The sequence below is a fragment of the Syngnathus scovelli genome, chromosome 2 (assembly GCF_024217435.2).
Source record: "Syngnathus scovelli strain Florida chromosome 2, RoL_Ssco_1.2, whole genome shotgun sequence".
Lineage (NCBI taxonomy): Eukaryota > Metazoa > Chordata > Actinopteri > Syngnathiformes > Syngnathidae > Syngnathus > Syngnathus scovelli.
In genome coordinates, this window is record NC_090848.1 from 14,038,832 (window position 1) to 14,060,306 (window position 21,475).

The 21,475-nt window shown below is 40.5% G+C and overlaps 2 protein-coding genes and 1 long non-coding RNA gene across 6 annotated transcripts in view; 1 reads left to right on the plus strand and 2 right to left on the minus strand.

Annotated features, from left to right (window-relative positions):
* Window positions 1–3,202: 3,202 nt before the first annotated feature.
* LOC125988322 (uncharacterized) lies at window positions 3,203–7,129 on the minus strand. Of its 3 annotated transcripts, none has more exons than XR_007488290.2 (3): window positions 5,794–7,129; window positions 5,632–5,711; window positions 3,203–3,459 (listed from the first exon to the last, which is right to left on the minus strand). It is a non-coding gene; the product is annotated as an uncharacterized lncRNA (long non-coding RNA). The 3 variants fall into 3 exon arrangements; XR_007488288.1 differs by lacking the exon at window positions 3,203–3,459 and adding an exon at window positions 3,486–3,646; XR_007488289.1 differs by lacking the exon at window positions 3,203–3,459 and adding an exon at window positions 3,486–3,646 and having other exon boundaries at window positions 5,632–5,716.
* Window positions 7,130–10,835: 3,706 nt separating this feature from the next.
* On the plus strand, window positions 10,836–15,241 carry olfml3a (olfactomedin-like 3a). Its single transcript, XM_049753892.2, has 3 exons — window positions 10,836–11,202; window positions 12,196–12,502; window positions 13,340–15,241. Exons 1-3 carry the CDS (start codon window positions 11,092–11,094, stop codon window positions 14,119–14,121), a joined length of 1,200 nt encoding a protein of 399 aa, XP_049609849.1. The 5' UTR covers window positions 10,836–11,091; the 3' UTR covers window positions 14,122–15,241.
* syt6a (synaptotagmin VIa) overlaps window positions 14,354–21,475 on the minus strand; it is a 37,051-nt gene continuing 29,929 nt past the window's right edge. For both annotated transcript variants that reach the window (XM_049753889.2, XM_049753890.2), the window contains exons 4-7: window positions 20,158–20,278; window positions 18,642–18,813; window positions 18,108–18,258; window positions 14,354–17,971 (exon numbers count right to left, since the gene is read on the minus strand). In XM_049753889.2, the coding sequence (XP_049609846.1) occupies window positions 17,900–17,971; window positions 18,108–18,258; window positions 18,642–18,813; window positions 20,158–20,278 (516 nt within the window). In that variant the 3' untranslated portion in view covers window positions 14,354–17,899. The remainder of the gene's footprint in view (window positions 17,972–18,107; window positions 18,259–18,641; window positions 18,814–20,157; window positions 20,279–21,475) is intronic.

A 21,475-nucleotide genomic window follows, 5' to 3' on the forward strand; every position in this document is an offset into this window, starting at 1 on the left:
AAAAAAAAAGAACACATCCACTGAAACTCCAAGTCTTCTTTTCCCATTGCTTCCTTCCAAATATACAAAAGTGAAGGTTAATATGAGTGTTTTATCCCCTCTAAAAATGAATTTGTAGCCTTCCTGGCATCAATGCAGTAAAAAGTGCATGCAAGCAGTCTGCCAAGCGCACACTTTTTGGAACTGAGCGCCAACCGCAGGAACATTGCACCAACTCAGGCGAGACCCACTTTGCATGTTTTTACTCCTCTTCAGTTTCATGTCGTTTCAAAGTGCACTAAAAATAAAGAAGAGGGTGGAGACTGTCCGTCAACATGTCCAACTGACAGACAAGCCCCCCTCAGACGCCAGGGAACAACATACACACACACACACGCACACACACGCACATGCACACGCACACACACACATGCACACACACGCACACGCGTGCACACACACACATACACACACACACACACAAACTGTTTTAATTGTCTTGATGCTGTGTTTTTTTTTTTTTTTTTTTTCAAAATTGTGTTTAATGACAGCTATGCGTGCATGCCATAACGCATTTGACTGCCCCGCAGTGGAACACGGAGCCTGCCAAAAAAAAAAATCCTTGCGAAAGTGCTCTGACAGGAATTTCCCATCGCGCCATTATCAGCATCAGACAGACTGAGTGATGGCAATTACATGTGTCCAAATGCTGAGAGACACTCTTGCTTGTGTTTCCCTCCAGAGTCAAGTCTCTCTGCATGAATGGGCCCCATTGTCAATCTGTGAAGTGTGTGTGTTTGTGAATGCGTGTGTGTGTGTTTGCAAATGCGTGTGTGTGTGTGTGTGCGTGTGTGGGTGTGTGTGGGTGTGTGAGAGAGACTTAACAAAGCTTTGATTAGAACATTCCTCTACTTCGATGACCTGCCGGCTGACGGCGTCGAGCGTACGTCTTGCACCTCGGGAAGAATCCACGCCAGAACTAAATTAAGGGATTGTCATGGAGACAACATGCATGCAAATTTTTTTATTACAGAAATTATCAACATATTAGGGTGACAACAGTACTGATCATTAAATGTTCCAGGATTGTTTTCCACCCATGTCACAGAAGATTGCTTAAGGCAGTGGTTCCCAACCTTTTTTGCGCCACGGACCGGTTACGTGTCAGAAATGTTTTCACGGACCGGCCTTTATATGAATAAATAATACATTTATATAAATAAATAATACATTTATAATAAATATATAAATATGATCAAATAAAATGATACAACTGGCATAAAAACAAGCATAAACGACATATTTATTTATTTATTTAATGTAATTTATTTTTTATTTATGTAATTGGGAGAATCAAAATAAATTACTTATTTTTGCTGGTTTTGCGGGCTCGACTGGGGAAACTTGTGTGTTGCTGTTAGTGTTGGCTCGTGAGTGAACAATTCGTTCAAAAGAACGATTATTGTTTCAGTGAACGAGAGTGAACGAATCGCTTCCTAAAGTCATTCGTTCTTTTTTTCATATGACTTCAACCAGTAGGTGCCGGTAATGCGCATTAAAGCTGGTGCCACCACGCCGTAAATCAAAACGAAGAAGAAAATGACGTAACTTCCCATTCACGAACGAGTCGTGAATTGCATTTCCCGTTCACCAACTGAACGGATCTGTGAGTGAACGAGTCAGTGAGTGAGTGATTTGCATTTCCAGTTCATCGCGAGAACGGATCAGTGAGGGAACGAATCCTGACTTTCCCGTTCGTGAACGAGTCAATGGGTGAACTGCCTTCCCGTGCATCAACGGATCAGTCAGTGAACGTGTTGTGTCTCCCTCCTGGCCACTCACTGAAACACCACTTGTTTTATGCACGTTTTCTCCAAGCTAACGGCAAACTTTATTGCATGAAGGGATGCGCCGTTATGCAACAACGGGGAGATTATGCTTCTCTTTGGGTAATCTTGATTTTATAACACCCGTAGTAGTTTTTAAATAACGCGTATGCATATATACGCCTAAATACGCCAATATATCTACTGCAATTTCACATTAGATTGCTGGTTTGAAATTTACTTTATTATTATTTCAAATAAACATATATGTTAAAACGTGTCTGGTGTTTTATTCCTTGTTTTTTCATTCGCCAATTAAAACATAAAAATCAGACATTTGGTTAACTGCTTTATATGACAATATGTGTAGGTACACCTCATGGACACTTCAATAGGTACACTGCACGAGGTAAAAAAAAAAAAAAAAAAGAATAAATAAAGGGTTGATTGCACAATAAAAGTATATAAGTGTACTGTCCCCCAACTGGGATCGAACCAAGTTCTTATCAAGTAAGAGCCCGTGTCTTTATCCAGTCAGCTATTTCAACCTTGTACACTATGATTGTCTGCACTGTTTTGTACTAGTGATGTGCATTCCAGTTCTCAAGTGAACTGAATCTTTAGAATCGGTTCACTCAAAATATTTTTTTCAAAAATACACTACCATTTTCAAGTGTACCTCATAACAGGCCACTTTATTAGGGAAATATCATGGTCAAAGGTCACAGGTGTCAAGCTCTAGTCCTCGGGGCCGCATTCCAACATGTTTTCCAAGTGACCCTCGTTAAGCGCACCTGCGTGAAAAGTTTTAGCTCCTGCAGAACGTAAAAGGAGCTAAAACTTTTCACGCAGGTGCACTTAACGAGGGAATCACACGGACACTCCATTAGGTACACCGCCATTTTCAAGTCTACCTAATAACAGGCCACTTTATTAGGGAAATATTATGGTCAAAGGTCACAGGTGTCAAGCTGTAGTTCTCGGGCCCGCATTCCAACATGTTTTCCAAGGACTGGAGGTCCTACAGTTCGTGTTCTGTAGGAGCTAAAACTTGCCCTCACCCTAGGCCAAAGCTTTAGGGAGCTGCATGGTTATATGGGGGAGCACACGAGAAGAATTTTTTCTATGATAAAATGTTTTATGTCTTACTGGGACTTGAACCCAGGTTACTGGGGCAAAAGTCCAGAGTACTAACCACTACACTATGGAACACATACTTGTTCAGTGTGGAAAGTCTGGTTGTTGTTGTTTTACTTTAATTTCATTTTTTATTTTTAAGTTTTACCTATAAAAGTGCGATAGGCATTTTACCTGCTTTGTAATTTACAGATACGACCATGAGACAAATATTAGTTTACATTTGAGCTTCTGGTTCACACTCAGGAAAAACCCTACAATAAAGTGTGCTCGGTTTTTCCCGTTCTTGATTCCAGCAGAATCCAAATAAAGCAAGATGATCAATCCATATCACTTTGGATCATTACTCACTGTTTCACTTTACTCCAAACACAAACCACAAGAACACACTTTGGATGAGAGACCATAGTAGGAGACCGACTGTGAAGAGGATGAGAGCTCCTGAGAGCGAGCCAGGCTCGGACTCTACGCATTCTGTCTTCCTTCTGCGCTTGTCAGCACTTCCAAACATGGCGACCTGCAGAGAGGATCAGACACTCAGACTGTGCGCAAAGGATGCCAGGCTCCTGTATATTATGTCTTTAGCATGCCTTGGATTTTTTCGCCGCTGCTGTTGGTTACGCCAAACACAACCTTGGCGGTCCAAGTCCTGCTGATACAGACCTGGGTCTAAACAAAGCAGTTGCTAGGAGACTGTTTTCTTCCTCCAGGTCAAGGAGATGGAGACAAAAATAGAGAGCAACACGATTTACTCAGTGAAACCTCCGAAGTCCAATGTCAATCTGTAGTGGATTGGTCAGTTAAGTAATTCAAGATTTAAAGTAATTAAATATTAAGATTTAAGCAATTAAGTCTTTGTCACATTGATGTTTCTCTCAGTGTCCTGTCGTGTTACTGTCTCTGAGTCTATTCCCAGTTTTGTTTATTTTGGGAATCTGGATTTATTTATTTATTTATTATTCCTTGTGCCTTGTTTGATTGTAGTCTTGTTTTTGAGTGGAATCCTGCTTTGTCTCGCTGCTTCCCTGTTTTGGGATCCTCTACCACGCGCATCTCTAACAGAACGACACACTATCCTTCACAACGCTGCAATTACATTCTCTCTGACGGGGATCTGTCACTGGTATTGATTGTTTGTCCCGATGGTTGCATTCAGGAGCCCGCGGGGGGCCCGGACTGGAGCCACTGGTCAGATTGGTATCGTGTTAATGACTCCGCAGGCTCCAAGACACATAACAGCAAAATCATAAGAGGCCCTGGAATGTAGAGCTCCCTTAAATTGTTGCCATAATTAAAGACAATTGCACACTCAGAGCCATTAATTTTATCAGCTGTCGTATTTTTCTCATGGAAACAGGAACATCTAAAATCTAGAAATTGCAATTCCTTCCAAAAAGTACATGTCCAGCATATTTTAGCAATATCTCTGGATGTACTAAGTAAAAATGCCCACTAGTGCCTATGATCAGTTAAGATGTTACTTCATTGTGAATGGTTAGATTAGAGGGTTAGATTAAATTAGAGGGTTAAGGTTAGGAACGCTAACCGAATTAGAAAATGCTAATACTACCAAGTGTGACATCACAATCACAATTTTTCAGCAATCAATATGATACAGTATAATATTGACATTCAGCCGTCCGTGTAATGTAGTAGAGACACATGTCGGTTCACACAGATTGGACAGTTGTGATATTGTTCCCATTATGTGGCTAAAAGGCTCCTGCCAAAAGTAGAATGCAGCAAGCAGAGGTAAAATGTCTTATTTAACATTAACATTCCATTTTTAAAAGTGCATCGTTAAAGGCGATGAATGTGTCTGGGATTGTTCACCTCCCAAGGAATTCTGTTGACACAAAATATTACATTGAATAATATCTCAGGAGACTGAGTGCATCAGAAAAAAAGATGTCTGAAACGATGTCTGACATCAAGTGTGGGACAGGTCAGTCCTCTCCATGATAACAACTTAAATTGCACTATTAACAATAATAAGGGCAACTATCCCCAATTATCTTTTCTCCAAGTGATCAACTAGAATTGGAGTTGGGGCGGTAGCAAACTGGGCCTCCTCGAAATAAACACACACATTTGCGTTGGAAAAAAAAAAAAAATATATATATATATATATATATATATATATATATATATATATATATACGTATAAATATATTCACTATGTAACTTTAAACTGTAATCTCTCCATGCACCACTAGATGGCAGACACTGCTTAGTTCCACTTGCACTGTCTTATATGACATAAAAAGCAAGGCCGTTGACCAGGAAGAAGAGCCATCTTACTGAATCTCAGTCCAAACTAAGCCTTAATGTTTGTAAAGGCAGAATGTTTGATTGTACTGGATCTCATTACATTGTGCTTGAAGTATCAGGAAGAGACTTCCATATCACAAATAAAATCCCATCCCCAGTTTTAAAAGTGACTCTTCACCCACTTCCTCTTCTCTGATATCTAGACAGGTCATAAAAACAATTTTATTAAAGCAACTGAGACTGATTTGTGAACCAAATTTCCAGGCACAGGCTGTAAAAAAAAAAAAAAAAAAGACTCCCTGTCGGCCCGATATCCATCTTTGGGGATAACCTTTGACCCTGGAATCACATGACGTCGAGTGCATGGAGACCCCGCTAGAGCCAGACAGTCTGTCTAGGAACGCCTTCGCTCTCTTACCCCGACACGTCCTTTTCGTTCTCCCTTTCCTCCTCGGTTGGCCTCTCTCCTCATATCCCTGCTTTATCTTGGACAAGACGCTGCGCTTCATGAACAAACACATGTTATTAATAGCGCATTTGGATCACGGCTTTGGCCTGGAATCAAAGGCAATATACGCACCCAGTATGCTTCAATAGAAGTACACAGCATTGTAATGCCTGACAAATCTGGATTGTAAAAATACGAATACAACTATCAAAGAATGACGTGAGCAACAGCAAACAATAGAAGAAAAAACTTGAAACAGTTCTCAGGTGTCTCCAAACAATCCTTTCGTTTGCTAAATGATGTTTGAGTGCTACCTTCCATACGCTGCTAGGCAAAGGACAAGTACATATGGTGTTGCCATGACAACCATGGGTGGCACTGAACTGAATAGCCAAACAAGCATCTTCTTGCAGAAGCAGAGCCTTGAGTTAAGAAGTGCCCGTAAAGACAATAAAAGCATTTTCACTCGAGCAGGCAGCACTTCATACTGCGTATGTGCAACACAAGCACACATCGGAAAAAAAAATCCCCTGCCACCATTTTAGCACTTGTTAGACAACAGTAGCCAGCAAAACTCAATGCAGCTCTGCTTACCTTGTGGCTTTGACATGATCGCACTTGCAGGGCTGTGGAAGTTTTTATTTTGCAATACTGCCCTGTGATAGTATTTCCAACAGATATTATTATACCTTTTAGAATGTGTTTTGGGATAGACTATTTTAAAACAAATTTTTACCTTGCTCATATGTTGTAAAAATCAAATGTGGCCTTTGTGTAATGTCAGCAATGTTTGCACATGTCGATTTGTATGTTGACAATATTGAGATGTGGGTTAAATTAACCTGTGGTTTTGTGTGTGCATACCATGATCTCACCAAGCAATCATTAAGACATGACCAACGGCCATGTGCTCGATTGCAGCAAGCATGTCACATCACGCTTCCCTGCGTCACGGCGAGAGTCTTGGGCCGATGCCCCCGCCCGCTCCCCTGGCACGAGGCACGTTTCTCAGCGTGACTCACTGCAGAGACATGCCTGCAGCGTGACGCCTGCCAAAGTATGAAGTGAACATAAATGTGTAAACGCAGGGGGCCCACCTGTGAGACACTTTCCAAAACGTGTTGCTCGTCGCCACGTATTTCCCATGTCGGGAGTCGCTGATGTTCCACTTGAGCTTGTCGTGTTGGCGTCATGCCTCAGCCCTGATTGGCACCTAAGACTGGCTCACAATGTAAACTCTGCATATTTCTTTAACAAAGTGATGACATGTTCAGCGGCTTGCTCCGTGTCTGGATGAGTGAAAGTATGAATGCATGCCATTCTCTGTAATTATCATGTGTCTCCTATAAAACCTCAAATAAATCAACCAAAGCTGCCATTGCATCACAATGGCCTTGCAATAAGATTTCAGGTACCTTTAAAACCACAATGAAGAAGAGGGGGGGGGGCACAATTTTTTGTGCCTAACCCTAAGCCAACTAGGAAGCCAGATAGGAACGCAAATTTCCTAACATGGCAACATTTTAAATCTTGATTAAAAAAATATTGATACTCTGTCTGTTTTAATTGGAAGAGTGTACAGAAGAGCATCGCAATATATTTGAATTTTACAAAGCATATGGGAAGAACAATAAAGACATTGCAATAACATAAATTGAACACAAAGAACTAAAACGTTTGTCCAACATTCTGCTTTCATTCAATAGGCATTGTGCTGCTCTTGGTTTATCCCGCATTGGCCACCAGGGGGCAGTAAAATGTTATATTACTTACAACTACTGGATGTGTTCCTATCTACGATATAATAAACGTTAGTGCTCAATAGAGTCAAGTATATATTGATTTGTGAATGTGTTATTTTGATTTGTGAATCGATTCCAAAGCATTACGATCTGATATATTTCAGTAAGACTATTCAACACGTACATTTAATGAGGTTGATAAGCTTGGAAAATGTACAAATATTATATTGGAGCAGACTCCATAATTTTTATCAAGACGCAAAGAAACCAAGGGAGGCTATTTTGGACTGAGAAACAGTTTCAGTATTGCAGTCATTAGTAGGTTGACTCGGCACTTCTTGACTATCACCTGGACTGACAGGGGCCGAAAAGTCTATTCAGTCAAGCAGAAAGCCTGCAAGCAGCGGGGCTCTCACCGGGTCAAGTGACCTGGCGCCTTGGGTGTATTAAAACCATTTAGGAGGGCCTAAAAGCTTTATGATCTTCATGTTCTCTGGGTCTGAATGCTCATGTGAGCTGGCACTGAGCTGCAGCTTTGATGACCTTCCACCGACAGGCTTGCATCTTTTTGAGGTCATGTTTTTTTCCTACCTCTCCTTTCTGTGACATCACAAATATTTCTTTTCAGCTATCCCCACATAGGCAGTCTTTCCTCTATGAATACATTAAAAATCATCCCGTGGAAAAAGGGGGCACACTCAATGTTTTTTTTTTTTAGGCTACAAATGCATTACGTACAAATGCCTACTTAAAGTTTGACTAAACTACAGAAGTTCTGAATTTTGTAAACGTTTGGGTTATGTAGCTGCTGTAGTAAGTATAAACTAACCCCTTGTAGATAGACGTTTCCATTGCTTAAAAACTACATGTAATAATCATGTTTAAAAAGTAAATGTCATACACAGATTTTTAGGTTTTCTTCAATTTTATAATTTGCTTGACAAATCTTTACTAATTGTTATTTATCAGAGGAAATACACACATGTTGACACTGGTATGATGCTTCCATCTGGTGGTTCAATTGGGAAACAATGTGCAAGGCATCATTCGAAAGCAATGGAGGCTGCGGCCCACCAGTGTGGTGAGAAATGATTAGAGCTGCCGCCCAAAATTATCCAATTTTGTGGAATATAGATAGCAAAATTGGGTGTTTATATTCACACACACACTCACACACACGCAAACGTATGTTTGACCGGCCCTGAAATGGACCGGCCATTCGGGAATTGGGAATTCCCAATGGCCACCACACCGCTGCCCTTGGGCCTCCAGCTTTGCAGCATAAATAAATCTCTTGGTATGCTCTAGCATTCAGAGTTCTTTTCACTGACACTGAAGGGCCAAACGTTTTGAACAATTCCATGCTCTTACCAGTAAAAACAGTTTGAAGATGGATTGTTTCAACAGTTTACAAAGCAAAGTCCACAAAGTCATGGATCAGAGTGTTTGGTGTGGATGAACTTCACTAGCCATCACTGCGTCAACCTGATATAACACTTGGGATGAATTACAGCAGAGACTAAGAGTAGTGACCTCACAAATGTGCTCTGGGAAAAATAATAATAATAATAATAATTCCCATAAACACTCTTTTAAAAGTTGTGTACCTTCTTCCCAGAGGGGATGAAGTTGTTATTGCGGCAATTTAAACAATATGCATTAAGAATGGGATGTTACTTCAGTTCATATCAGAGTCAAGGCAGGTGCAAGAATACTTTTGGCATTACAACAGTGTGTGACCTTGAACGCTTGAAACAGAGGAAGATCCAAGCGTAGCTCTTGTTTTTACTCCCCTCTCACGTCCTCTCTCCGCCCCTATTTCTTGCTCACTATGTTGAGCCGTGTCAATGTCATTATCATTATCTGGGGAGTCATCTTTTTCAATTCGAAGTCCTCAAAGGCGGTCATCATGCTTACTTTTTGAGCATAAATCAGGATTAGAATCAGATCAGGAGGTTTTACCAGCTATATCGTCTGCAGTCGGTTGCCCTTATTGCCAATGTCTTTCCCATTTTGGTTTAATAAGGTGTTCTGATGGGCAAAGGATAGAGGCAATAAAGAAGTGTTAAGCAGCAGAAGTAGGAGATTAAAGTTACTCAGATATAATAATTTGGCCAAAATTGGTAGTTTTGCTAATGATTTGAAGAATAGAAGATAAGACTTAATTAAGGGTTAGGGTTAAGGTTAGGGTACCAAGTAATTAGCTCGATGATGTCATTCCTGCTGAGTCTAGAAGCCCCCCACCCCCATCTTCTTCTAGATGGCTAGACGTTGTTTTTTTTTTTAAACAGGCTTGTGTTCATGTTGAGAGAAACAAAATTTAAAATATTTCAGTGATGAACCAAAAGTTTAAAGAAGGCATGTAAACAAAGTCACACCAAAAATGTTCATTTAAAATCTATTTTTATGTTATTTTATGTCATTTTTATGGACAGATTTGGTTGTGGGTTCAAAATAAATATTCAATAGTAACTCTTAGATTTGTCTCAGGGAAAGTATAATTTGCACAACAAGTATATTTCTGCATTTTGTGCATGGATTATTTGCAGGCGATTTGTAATATAAGTATTTCTTTTTCCTATATGCCCCTGGCGTCTTAGCGCTCTCTGCTGGCACACGAGCGTCACTATAAATTAAATTGTTAGTGGCAAGTTCTACAGAAGGTTCTTTTGTTGCTATGACAACACTCGCTCTGGCTGTGAGCCTTAAAAAATACTAATTGGGGTTAAGCCCCGCAGTAAGAAAAAAAAAAAAAAAAGATAGAGAGAGCCATCATCATAACTAACGATCCAGTGTGCAGTGACATCATTAGGGACTTAAATAAATTACTCTGAAATCAGATTTTTTTTTTTTTACTTTGCATACTGTTACAGTGTTAAAGGTGGACATAAGACATGTTCAAGTTAAGCCGACAAGAGCATCTAAATTTAGCATTTAAGTGTTTTAATGACAGAACTGCACTGAGGATAAAGGTGTAGCTTCCTATTTTTCTTTTCTTTTTTTTGCATTTTAACATTGTGGGATGCGTTCTCTTGAAATGGAAAAAAATAAACATGATTTTTTTTTCTTGTTACTTGACTGTTTTCATCAATTTATTATATATGGCAATGTTGTATGTTGAAACTCTGCTTATTGCCTTAGATTGGCCAAATTAATGTTATAATTAAACCCATTAGCGAAAGAATTTTAAGTCTAAAGGAAGTAACTGCTCAAAACTAAAAGAGGATGTGATAAAATTCTTTAAGAAAATGAAGAAGGCCGAAGTTTGGTAAATTCTTAATTATTGCAAACAAAGACGTTGCAAGTTGCTCTTTAATCCAATTTAGACGCCTCTCCCTTAAAAATATAGTGCTTGATTACAAAAAATGCTAACTTCTATGTTGCGTATCACTTCCAAATGTAAATACAATAAAAGAAGTTTTAGACTATTTTATGTTCATAAAAAGATTAACAATGACTGCAAAGAGGCGAAAACGTTTGTGCACAATGGCCCAGTTGACTTTGGGAGGTATAGCGAGCAGGCCTCCTCCATCAGGCTCCTCCCTGAGAGAAAACATTCCAGCAGAGAGAGAGAGAGTGCAAAAGGAAGTGGAAAGTCTCCGTCTTAAACACCTACCGCTTACTTGGTGTACCTTTGAGAAAGTTCTGAACCCCGAAAAGTGACGCTCATCTCACAACAGCGATCCCAATGAAGCTCGTGCTCATCCTGCTATTTTCCACAACCTGGATGCTCTGTGGAGCTCAGTTCTACTACCAGGCCCTGATGGACTATCTGGACAACAGATTGTTGGCTATTGAGGTAATCGGATACATTTCCAGTGGCATATCCTTAGATGCATGTGACATTATGTTTGCTCCCTTCCTCCGTTTATAAACTTATTGCATCTTGTACACAATAAGGATAAACTAAAATGTCTCCATTGCATTCACGAAAGGTTGTCCAAGTAGTCACACAACCAAGCAGAAACAAGTGAGAACAATAAACTCGCCAAGCCGGTAGCTGCCAATTTAAAAAAAGAAACAACACCACCATACACGAGACATCAACAGCAACTTGCTCTCCTGGGTCTCATCCAAAAGTATCTTTTGAAGAGCCAAATATTGGCACTGAGGGAGCAGATGGGGTAATGACTAACAAGAGGATTGCTTTATTACGTTTGCTTTCCACATGGAATCGTCCTCTCAAGTGAAATCATTCACTTGAATTAATGTGTTGTTTTTCTTCGTGGTTATGCCTTTCCGAGAGACTGATTTTTGTCATAACCAGTCGTCGCAGAGGTTGCAAAAGCGTAATTGACAATCTTGAAACTGCTATCGGCATGAAATTTGAACGAAATAAATAAATAATACAGTTATATGAATCCTTCTCGCTTGGGCGTTAATCTGATCTGTGCAGGTCAGGCGAATTGTGTGAATGTTCAACTTGAAGATAAGTTTTATAAATAACAATTTTCCCAACTCCTGACTCCAAAATAAACAGCGTGGTGCACAGTACGAACAGTACCTGGAGGAAAACTCGTACATCATAAATTCCAAATCCTTTGCATGACATCACAGTGGGGCATGTGTTTGTTTTTACGTTGTAGTTGTTGAGTCCTTCATTGAGACAGTTATTGAGTGTTCTGATCTCTACTTACTTGCGGCGTCCTGAAAGATCTGCAGCTGTTTGATGCTCTTCTGAGGGAGTCCCGTCAGAAATCCGTTTTGATAAACTAGTCTACTGGAAATAAAAGCAGAAATAAGAAAAAAGCATTAATGCTGTGAGAAGTAAAAACTGTCTGCATGTTTTTAGGATCGCATGCACTTGTGGCAAGACCAATCGCGTCAATACCACATGCAACTTCAGGATTTACACAAACAGTCCCAGAAGACTATGGACGCTCTGAAGAAGGCCCACAGTTCGCTCTCCACAGATGTGGAGGAAGCGGCGCTCCGACTGAACCGGGTGGAACGAGACGTGGATGTTGTGGGGAGCCGGACGTCCCCACGGGCTTGTGCCAAACGTGCCGACCGGGTGGTGGAGCAGGGAGTGTGGAGCCAAGAGGAGAGCCGAGAAGAGGATAACGACGTCTGGGAAGAGCTGCCCTCCAGAGTGACCGGTGAGACACGAACCTCGTGGACTCAAAATTGTTTCCAAAAGCATTTAGATTTGTTGAGGAATAAAACTGGTCGATGATAATCAGACATGGCTTTATGGAGGTACTTTCTAGGGGAAAATATGATCCGAAAATTGCCCAATGGTGAACAACATTTACGTTTATGACTCCCAATTCCAAGACTCAGTAGAGTCGTTTACAGAGCAAACACGCAGAGCAAAAATGTTTTGATTTACTCAATCACATCAATATTCATTTCACTGGAACGTGAAGTGAAATGATTTAATTGGCTCCGAATGATGATGTCTGATTGCAAATCTCCTTTGGCAGTATTTAGGCAAAATGAAAAATTTCCTTAATGTCTCGCACAAATTCAGTGCAAGCAAGATGCCAGTCATGGAGTTTAGAATTAGACTGCGCTTTCTCTCAGAAGCCAACAGCACTGCAGAGCTCATTAGAGACGTTGTGCACATTGTGAGGTGACCCCGAGATGAACCTAATTTCCTTGGTTGGAGAGCCTGATGCTTCTTTGCCTCCAGGTCATGTCTGAGGAGCCTTTTATTCCATGCTGCTTTTAAGTTCCTCTCATCCGTTATGTGGCTCCCTCAAGGTTTTAAACGGGACTTTGCTCCATCTACTGTAGTTGTTGTCTCCATGAGGGGATTACAGCGCGTTTCACAAACCTTCCGAGATGTTTTTTTTTTTTTTTGCTTTGAAAACCATTTGTGGCCTAACTGGGTTATGTATTATGGCAGTCTAAGGTTAAAATAATAAATAAATGAAATAAATGACATGAATGTACAAGCAGCCGCCAACTTTTTGCATTTTGTGTTTGCATAGACTGCGTAGAAATCATCTCTACCATCCGCTCGGGTAAGATCCTGAAGCGGCTGGGTGGGTCTAAAGGTGTGTGGCTCAGAGACCCCCGGTCCTCCAAAGTCTACGTGTTCAACGGGACAGCGGGAGACACCATCTACCAGTTTGAGTCCGTCAGGGAGTTTCTTCAGGGCTCTTCCTCGGTCGCCCTCAGTCAGCCGCTCAGGCTGCCGTCCAACTGGATGGGCGGCGGAGTCGCTGTTTACAACGGTTATTTGTATTACATCCAGGAGGGGCAAGACATAAATGTAGTCAGATATGACATCCTTGCTAGCGAGCTCACAGATGTCGCCATTTTCCCCGCGGAGAGCCAAGCTGCTGTCTACAGCCTCAACCCTGAGACGCGAGCAGATCTCGCAGTGGACGAGCAAGGCCTCTGGCTTCTTTATGCCGGCGGTGAAACCGAACTGAGCATCAGCCTCGCAAAAATGGATCCCGTCTCGCTGGACATCGAACAAATCTGGGACACCCGCTGCCCGAGAGAGAATTCAGAGGCGGCTTTCATTGTCTGTGGCGTCGTCTACGTTGTTTACAACACTCGGCAGGCCAGTCGCTCCCGAGTCCAGTGTGTCTTTGATGTCAATGACAAGGTGGTCAGTGAGGAGGCACCCCTCTTTTATTTCCCCCGACGATATGGAGCACATGCCAGTCTCAAGTACAACGCCGAGGAGAAACAGATCTACAGCTGGGACGACGGTTACCAAATCCTCTACAGACTGACAACCAAAAGGAAAATGCTGGTTTGACAGCATAGACAATTATAATTTATCTTTGATTTTTTTTTTTTCTTTTTTAGTATTTCGAACATATCTCCCATTTTCAACTGTATCACGAGTATCAATACTGTAATGTACCACAACTTGGCAATGGTCTAATTAGATGTTGTAAAACGTCCCTGCTGTGCGAGTCAGTGTGGATCCGATGTCGATCGCTCTGGCTCGTTAGGCTGCCGACATTATACGGCAAACAACAGCCCACTTTGCATAAATTCTTTAATCAAAAGGCAGATTTTGACACAGAACCAAAACACGTCACACCCCATGGAAGGAAAACAATGAAGAGAGCTGACAGTGACAAGTGGGGATCAATATAATGCCAATGATTTCACCGGTAAATTTATAACAAACACCTATAATTACAGTCAGTGTTCATTTCATCAACAGAATATTTTCTCACTTGTCACTATTATACAAAATACCCGTTTAAAAAAAAATCTGTTATTAAAGGTGAGAAAACTAATTTTTGAGGAAGGTGGTAACACTAACACTAAAGTGCAGAGAGTTACAAACCATCAGATAAGTACAGGAAACACTCGAAACGGCAACAGTTCAGAACAACTCAGATTGGAAGTAAAATTTCAAGGAAATGAAGGTTCGAATGATGTACGGAATGCAGTACCTGAACAAAATTAGTGAGATAAAATCCTAAACTCTGTCGGTCTATTTCATCCATCGATTTCAAAGACATACTGGTTATTGGCAAGTCATCAAGATTTGATACACGCTCTAAAAAAGTGGCATCAGTACATCCTTGTTATTCTTTTCTTTCCTGTTGTATCATAAGAATTCATGCAAGGAGCAAGACGGGTTAAAAAAAAAAATGTGGAGAATACCTGATACATAGAAGCATGCAATTCTACCGGTCCATGGGGGAAAATTAAAACCTGACAAAAACTATGAAAGCTCCTGAAACTATAAAAGAACTTCAAGATGTGGAGGGAGGACCAGGGCCAATTAAAGAGACTAAGGTCAAATTTAGAAGTGTCAATGATATCATGAGAGGTGATGTTAAGCACAAACAACAGGGGCCAATGACACAAAAAACATACGTTACTGACACACGAAGAAAAAAAAAAAAAAGAGCAAATGACTAAAACAGATCCTGGCAGAAATGTGTACACATCCTGAAGCCCCTTTAGAAAAACTGTGATATATGACACACTGATGCACTGTCCTCCATTGTGGGAGGATTTTCACTTCACCATTGAAAGTATTGTCTTTTTAAAAAAGGTTTTGTTTTTTGGGCTACTTGGGGCAGAGGTTGAGCATAAATCAGTTGTGAAAGATCTGACATACTGCCACTGAATGTCTTGCCAGGTTGGATGTTCAACCAAGAGACTTCCAAGTTGCTTTCACAATTTTATAATTGGACAACAATCATGAACACATTTTTTTGTCAACCCTGATATAGCATCAAGTTCATGATTCATTTGTGAATAGTGCATTGTGGATAAAACTTTTGTCTCTCTCTTTTTTTTTTAAATCAATTTGGGTACAGTAAAAGCAAGATTTATATTTAACTTCCATTTGGTCACCACTGGAATTTTGAGTGCCAATATATATATTTTTTAAGTAATTTCTATCAACGCTTTCTCAACAACCTAATGTTACCACCATCATGGTTACAAAACAAATAGTACAATATGGAATGATATTTAAAAATGTCTTTAAAACTAAAAATAACAAACTGAATTCATTAAAAAAAAGAGAGATGATTCATTGATAAGCAAGTTTTGCTACTGCTGTGTTACTATTTTTATGCAAGTTAGCATTTCCATGTTCATTGCTAGTATTTGTTATTGTCAAAGGGTGAGCCAAAATTATTTCAATAGTATGTTTTTGTTCAATATTATCCAAAATGCAAAGAGGGATTTTGTAGATAGAAAAAAAGAATTTAGACATGTTCTTTTTTTGACAGAGATATAATAACACCCCTGTTTGTTTTGGAGTAAGCATTGTAAAATCCTTTCTGCTTTCAAATCACAACCTTGATAAAATAATTGTGTATGACACATTTAATTTTCAAACGGGAACACTTTTCCCACTCACAGCGTCTGAAATGGGAGTTTTTTCTTGGTACAAAATATTTACTTTATCTACAAAATTTAAATCATAGCAAAAAATGTTTCATCGTTAAAGTTCACGATAGTTTAAACAACAACAGATGTAACAAATTAAAAAAGGGGATTCAACTGAACAGCATTAGCATCTGAGTGACAAAATCACGTTTTCCACAGGAGAACCAACGCAATGTTTCATAACGCAGTAGACATTGAGGCAGTGATTTTATTTTTTTTTTCTCTAATTGTCACCACTTGCTAGGCTACATTTAGCTTCACATCTTGTCTGGGTTGAAAGAAGGCAAACAATCACGACAAAAAAATGTCTGTACACAATTTTATGCTCAAAATTATACATACACTTCTCTACAACAAAAGGAGACTGAGGTGGCAACAAAAACATCAAGTTGTGCTACATTCACGGCATTTACACAAATAGTGGTCAGTGATGCTTATTTTTTTTAACTTGAGCTGGAAGGAGAATTTTTTACATTTGGAAAAAAATACTGTCCCTTTATTTGTGTGGAAGCATTTTGGGTTGATATTTTACAATAAGGCGGTGGAATATTTATCAAGTGAAACTGGGCTTTAAAACTTAATAAATGGAAAGAACTAAATATTATGGAGAAGTGCAGCGAAACATCTAAACAGATTTGCCGGAAAATATACTATAGTATTAGTAATAGTAAATAATAGTCATGTTGCTCCCAGATACAAGTCCGAGTGCAACGCAAATCAGAGTTGCCTCTACATTGTGCAACACGTTGTAAATTGTGATGAATCGTCAAAACGTTTAAGTGCTTTTAAAGGCCCTATTTACTTGCCTAGTGCAAGCAGAGTGCAAAGTACCATCTAACTATGCGCACATTTGTCAAAATCAAATTCAACAAATTTGCTTAACACCACCTACGCCGCAACTTAGACCTTCTTTTAGCTAGTCAAAATCTAGTCTACTTTTTCTTTTTTTTTTTTATTTGGGCCCTCAGTGCTTTTTTGTTTTCTAATGTGTCAAGGGAGGACTCTCTTTGAGGGAGGGCATCAACCACTATTTGAGTAAACGGTGAATATGAATTGCTTTTGTTATTTCCTTGTTTTCTAGCTCTAAAGAACAACTTTTTACACTTGTACTTTTCTTATACTATACTTTTATTTTTTTTTCTCATCATTCTGTTTTGACAGCTTGTTAGTGATTTAGCCCCAAGTGGAAACAAATGAGCATCACAGTGCATGACGATGCAACTGGAAACTCAATTTTGACACCTTAATGAAGCTCGATAATGTTTCGACGTAAATGAATGCAGCACCAGGACGTTCTGAAAAGCGGCGCACGTCTCCTCAGACATCTTGCTTCGCTTTGAGAAATATCCTCTGATCACCACCACTTTCTCTTAATTTGAGTCTGCACATATCCAACCATGAAGGAAGGGCATTGAGCAGTCAGAACATCCAAAAATACGCCCTAACCCGACGTGATACCAGATCAGCTTTCTGGGAACCACGCTGGCGGAAGGTGGAGTTCGGTTGTCGACTGAAAGGAAGGGGGTGGGGGAAGTGGCTGAGGGGGGGAGCGGTCGGGAGCCACAGCAGGGTTTCTCCTGAATAATCAGACAGACAGGAAGTGGACCAGCAGGAGGAACCTCTCACCACCCTCCATCTGGGTTGTAGGGGGTCGCAGGTGCCGTTGCTCAGGGTGTCGCTGGGGGGCGGGGGGAAGGGCAGGAGCCCTGGCTGTCAAAGCTGGCAGCCCTTGCTTTCCACTGTGACACACACACAAAGAGTGAGTCTTTTAGAAATACATTTTAGAAATAACAACAAAAGAGATAAAGATACAATGTGGTGCAAAACAACTCCAAAACATATCAAGTGATTCACCAAAATGCACCCTCGACTCACCTCTTTCTCGGATTTCTTAGACTCCAGTAAGGGGTGCCAGTGTGCGATGGGCTTGCGAGGATACGCCAACATTTCGTTCCAGTGGTCCCTTCCCAGTCCATCTGCGTTGCACCCGACTCGCATCACGCCGATGATCTCGTTGTGACCGACCCTGTGGGGTACGAGCGTGTGCACAGAGACTTTACGCAAAATGTCAACTCTGCCATTGTGTACGGCACTCCTTCTTTCGTTAACATATTGTAGCTAAAGTCAGTTTAGTTTTCTTCATTTTGTTTATGAAATATCTCCCATGAAGTGTTACACAACATTTTAACAGTTAGCTTAGCTTCTTCCTTTTTATCTACTAATGTTCTTTCATCTTCTTTGTTTTTTTTTTTTTTTTTTGTCAATCTGGATTCTCAGTGCAACCACAGTACGTCTCAGAGGTCAAACTTAGTAATACGACAGACATTATTATGGGTGTAATAGTAAGAACATGCGCAGCGAAATTAGTGAATTCCAAATGGTTGCACGCAGCCCACTTTTCATACGCACAAGTCGTAATCCATGACCGAGATGTGCAGGCTGACGTGGTCCATGCTGTCGGGTGGGATGTCAAAGATGATGGCCTCGTTGTAGGTGGGATTCAAGGTGTTCTTTTTGATGCTGGTCTTCTTCTTCTTCAGACGCCGCCCGTCACATATTAGTGACACTTTGACGTAAGGGTCTAGATTAGAGAACGACGACAATGCGAAGTCATGTGGGGACACTAACATTTATGACAAGCTGAGAGCAGGCCTGCTGTTGCTCTATTTTGTCCCAGTTGCCATTGATTTTGAATTATGTCTGCGTTTAAAGGCAGCTGAGCGGTCCCAGATCACAATAAAATGTCAACACCTGCTAATCGGCGAATCGCATGGAAAGGATAAGCCTGTAGCACAGTCGTAAATGTGTGTGTTTTTTTAAAGATGTTATACTAAAAATAGTGTGTGTAGGCCACACCCCTTTTGCAGGCTTCCTTAAAAGTATTAAATATAAGATTTTGTCAATGGAGCATAAAAAAGCCTGATGTTCTGTCTTTGTGGAAATGAAAAAATGACTGTATATAAAACGTATAAGGCCATTAGTCAATTTAAGGTTCATGCCATAGCTATGTCTTAACAGCACTGGTAATGACCATAGTCATTTTGCCGTGTAAAATGTAATACATCAGCATGGATGATGATGACATTTAAATGATATATAATGAATGTAATCCATAACTTTTCAAATGGACTGTTTCATAAAGAAATGTAAAAAAAATCAGAGGCTTACATTTAAAATGAAAATGTCAAATCAGACGTATGTACTTTGATTCTAACAGAACCCAAATGACAATTTTCAAAGTAGATTTTGTGCTTGACAAATTATACAAATATAAAAAGCTCAATGCATTTTGAAATCCGCCCCTTCCAGATCAAAATGTAAATCTCAGAGCTCAATCAAATTGCACCGGTCTGTATTAAAACACTCCGTGACACTGCATGAGAGGCGTTCTAATAAATATGGCAAGCTTTGTACGCATAATGTTCATCAATAATACAATAAAATACATGTGTGAACCTCCAGACCTACTCTCGAAAAAAAAAAAAAGCTTTACCCCTAACAGACATCTAGAAGTCTTCGCAAAAGAATAAAAGCCAAACGACTATATGGGGAAATACAGTACATAATAAGTGAAACCCAAATTAAAATAATGGTAAAAGCAAAACACACTTGGAATTAAAATCATGGCTGATGTTGCATGTCAATAAACATCACAAGAAAAAAATGTCACAATAAATCCCAATTATAGCGGAACAGTGGCATTTAAAGCACAATAAATGTCACATCAGTTCTGCAGGGAAACACGGGATGGCAGCCACTTGAAAAAAAAAAAAAAATGAAGCAACGACATCCTGACAGTGGCTTGATATTGCACGCCTTGCCAGTGAATAATTGGCGGAATAAACAGAGAGATGGCCTGCCCGCAACTTGTGTGTTTGTGATCTCAGGCGAGCGTAAACACACATGCATACACACACGCACCCACCTGAGTATCCAGTGATGTCCATGGCCTTGAGATTCCTGCACTTGATGACAGTCAGTGTGAGTCTTCCAGCAGTGGGCAGGTAACAGAGTGAGAACATGATCTCCCCAAGGTCAACGCTCTCCTGAGGATGGACACATGGCACATGATAATCAACTTACAGTATTCAAATAATTGCAAAATCTGGTAGATTAAGTAGATTCGTTGATTGTCTTGAAGCAGTTGTGGAGAAAATCAAGTGTGCTAAAAAACATCATCAATTTTGCTGTCTACAGCCGCACTTAGACAATGTTCCCGTGGCCATGGTAGCCCCATTTGCCCGAAATGTAGTGTTAGTTTTCTCACACTCTATCATGGTATCCATGACAGGCCATGAGCAGAAGAGGCTGCCGAGTCCCCGAGGTCCGTCTGCGTGCAGTTTACCGCGGAAGTCAGAATGATTCTCCTGCTCCCTTATGTTTATCATGGTCTGTCGAGATTTTCTACACATAAAACGCCAGGCAGCTTTAGAGCACATTTCTGTGTTTGTGTGTTTCTTTCACTCTCCATCACAACATTAAACACGCCCAAAACATTAGTTGGTTGTACTTGTGCATATCAACACTGAACACTTGACCCGCAACCACGTGAGCAGTTTTTAGAGATGAATCGCCATAACGAGAGTATTTAGTGAAGACAATTAACCGGCGAGATGCCCTTTTCTCTGCATAGGTGCAAACCAGCCAAAATTAGCCGCACGTCATCGCGCACTCACAGCTGAACCGCCGACATCCATGTCTTCCAGTGCTGTGGTGCGGAATTCACTTTGAAAGGTGTGAAAGTCAAGCTGTGATGCCAGAGCGCAGCAGTCAAGTGTTGGAAAAGCATAAAGTGACACTGATGGGCTGCGGAGGGACTTGTGCTATTTAAAGTGCCAATTTGACAACCGCAAGATTTTCCGCAATTACCTAAACTGCAAAAGCTGTGGTTCATTCTTAAGCTTTGTATACCGATTGAGCGTTAATGCGATATGAAAGGGTGGGAGGTCAACAGTAAGACAGCACGGAAGGGTAGATGAATCGTAATTTAAAGGTTTGGGGTTCAAATTTTAGCTCAGCCCTGTGGATTTACTTGCCTGTTGGCACAATTACATATTAAATTGGATTAACTTCTTCATGGATGGTAATGTGAGGGTGAATGAATTGAGACGTGGCCCTGATCGGCTTGGGATAGGCTCCGGATCACTCGGGGAGCTAATGATGACAAGCGCCATAGAAATGGGATGGATTAATACGGAAAGCCGCGGCGACTTTTGAGTTCCTCACAGTACTTCAAAAGAGCT